The sequence below is a fragment of the Aptenodytes forsteri genome, unplaced genomic scaffold (assembly GCF_000699145.1).
Source record: "Aptenodytes forsteri isolate BGI_AS27 unplaced genomic scaffold, ASM69914v1 Scaffold55, whole genome shotgun sequence".
Taxonomy (NCBI): Eukaryota; Metazoa; Chordata; class Aves; order Sphenisciformes; family Spheniscidae; genus Aptenodytes; species Aptenodytes forsteri.
In genome coordinates this window covers 8,402,416-8,404,244 of record NW_008796063.1, presented here as the reverse complement: position 1 = coordinate 8,404,244, position 1,829 = coordinate 8,402,416, and the positions used below count along the sequence as shown (strand labels likewise).

The window sequence follows — 1,829 nt, the reverse complement described above, 5'->3', positions numbered from 1 at the left end:
CGCGGGTGGGGGGGGGGGTGGCAGCCGGTGTCCCCCCAAAAGCTGGTGGCGGGCGAGGCCGGCAAGGCGCGGCGTGCTCCATCCATTGCCTTTTATGGTAATAATGCGAGAGGGCGCAGGGACTTCCTTTGTCCCAAATCCGTGCAGTGCCGAAATCTGGAAGGCGTCGCACCCTCTAGCGGGCGCCGGGCGAAGCGGTGCTGCGCCGGCAGGAAGGAAATGGGTGGGGAAGGCCTTGGCGGCATCGCCTTCCCTTCCCTGCCTGCCGCTGCGAGGACGGGGCTCGGTGGCTGGTGTGTGACCGGTGATGCTCATGTCTCTTTCTCTCCTCTTCTTCCACAGCCAGCCATGGATGACGATATTGCCGCGCTCGTTGTTGACAATGGTTCCGGTATGTGCAAGGCCGGTTTCGCCGGGGATGATGCCCCCCGTGCTGTCTTCCCATCTATCGTGGGTCGCCCCAGACATCAGGTAGGTGGCTGGGGTGCCCCTTATTGGACAAAAGAGAGGAGCTTTCGGTGGAAACAGTTCCCCTGGAGGCATTGAGCTTCAAGAAACCCTTTTATTTGGCTTTATAACACACAAGAGGCTTCTGCACCGCAACACAACTGGTGGGGAATACAGCCTCCTGCAGAGCTTTTGTGCAGTGTGTCGGACCAGTTGGCTCAATGCCTTTCTTGAAAGAGTGGGGACAGCAGAGGGACAGTAACTGGAGAGCCAGCTTTAGGAAAAGCAGGTTATCTACCCAGTGGGGCTTGCCCTTCAGCTGTGCTTACTCCTTTTTCTTTGTTGTGCAGGGTGTGATGGTTGGTATGGGTCAGAAAGACAGCTATGTTGGTGATGAAGCCCAGAGCAAAAGAGGCATCCTGACCCTGAAGTACCCCATTGAACACGGTATTGTCACCAACTGGGATGACATGGAGAAGATCTGGCACCACACTTTCTACAATGAGCTGAGAGTAGCCCCTGAGGAGCACCCTGTGCTGCTCACAGAGGCTCCCCTGAACCCCAAAGCCAACAGAGAGAAGATGACACAGGTGTGTAAAACTCTGGAGCTTGGAGCTACAGCAGATGTTGCTGCAGGCCAGCTCTCCTCTTCCATGTTGTCCTCTCTCCTCTTTCACCACTATTCTCCCTTTTTGCCATCTTTACAGGGTTTTCCTTTCCTGACCTGAGTCTCCTCTTTGCTGGACCTTGACAGGTTTTGTTTGCTCTTCTAAGCTGGCTTTCTCTGAGACTGAACTAGCAACTTGTCTAACTGCTGTTTCTGACTAGACACACTAATCCATTTACCAGCCTTGAGTGACTGTACTGTAGTTTACTTGGCATTTGTTTTGTTCCTTGCGGTGACATGTGGATGGGTCTGTTGTGGTGGTGTCCCTGCTCAGGCTCTGACCTGGCAGGTGTGGGTGGAGGCCAGGCAAGATAAGCATGGACTTCGAGGGGGAGTAGAGAGAAGTCTCTTATCTAGGGACAAAAGTAAAACCACTTGCATGGACTTGGTCTAGACCTGTAGTGAGAACCCTGGTTTCTGCTGTTGACTCAACCCCTTCTTTTCTCTCCCTAGATCATGTTCGAGACCTTCAACACCCCAGCCATGTATGTAGCCATCCAGGCTGTGTTGTCCCTGTATGCCTCTGGTCGTACCACTGGTATTGTGATGGACTCTGGTGATGGTGTTACCCACACTGTGCCCATCTACGAAGGTTATGCCCTCCCCCATGCCATCCTCCGTCTGGATCTGGCTGGCCGTGACCTGACGGACTACCTCATGAAGATCCTGACAGAGAGAGGCTACAGCTTCACCACCACAGCTGAGGGAGAAACTG

At 54.2% G+C, this 1,829-nt stretch overlaps 1 protein-coding gene across 2 annotated transcripts in view; it reads left to right on the top strand.

The window, feature by feature from the left end:
• The first annotated feature begins 216 nt into the window (after positions 1-216).
• Positions 217-1,829, top strand: part of ACTB (actin beta) — a 3,590-nt gene continuing 1,977 nt past the window's right edge. The window contains exons 1-3 of one of the 2 annotated variants that reach the window (XM_009286412.1): positions 217-471; positions 798-1,037; positions 1,568-1,809. In XM_009286412.1, coding sequence (XP_009284687.1) covers positions 220-471; positions 798-1,037; positions 1,568-1,809 — 734 coding nt within the window. In that variant the 5' untranslated portion in view covers positions 217-219. Of the gene's footprint in view, positions 472-797; positions 1,038-1,567; positions 1,820-1,829 lie in introns of both variants that reach the window. The other variant, XM_009286413.1, reaches the window with a different exon arrangement.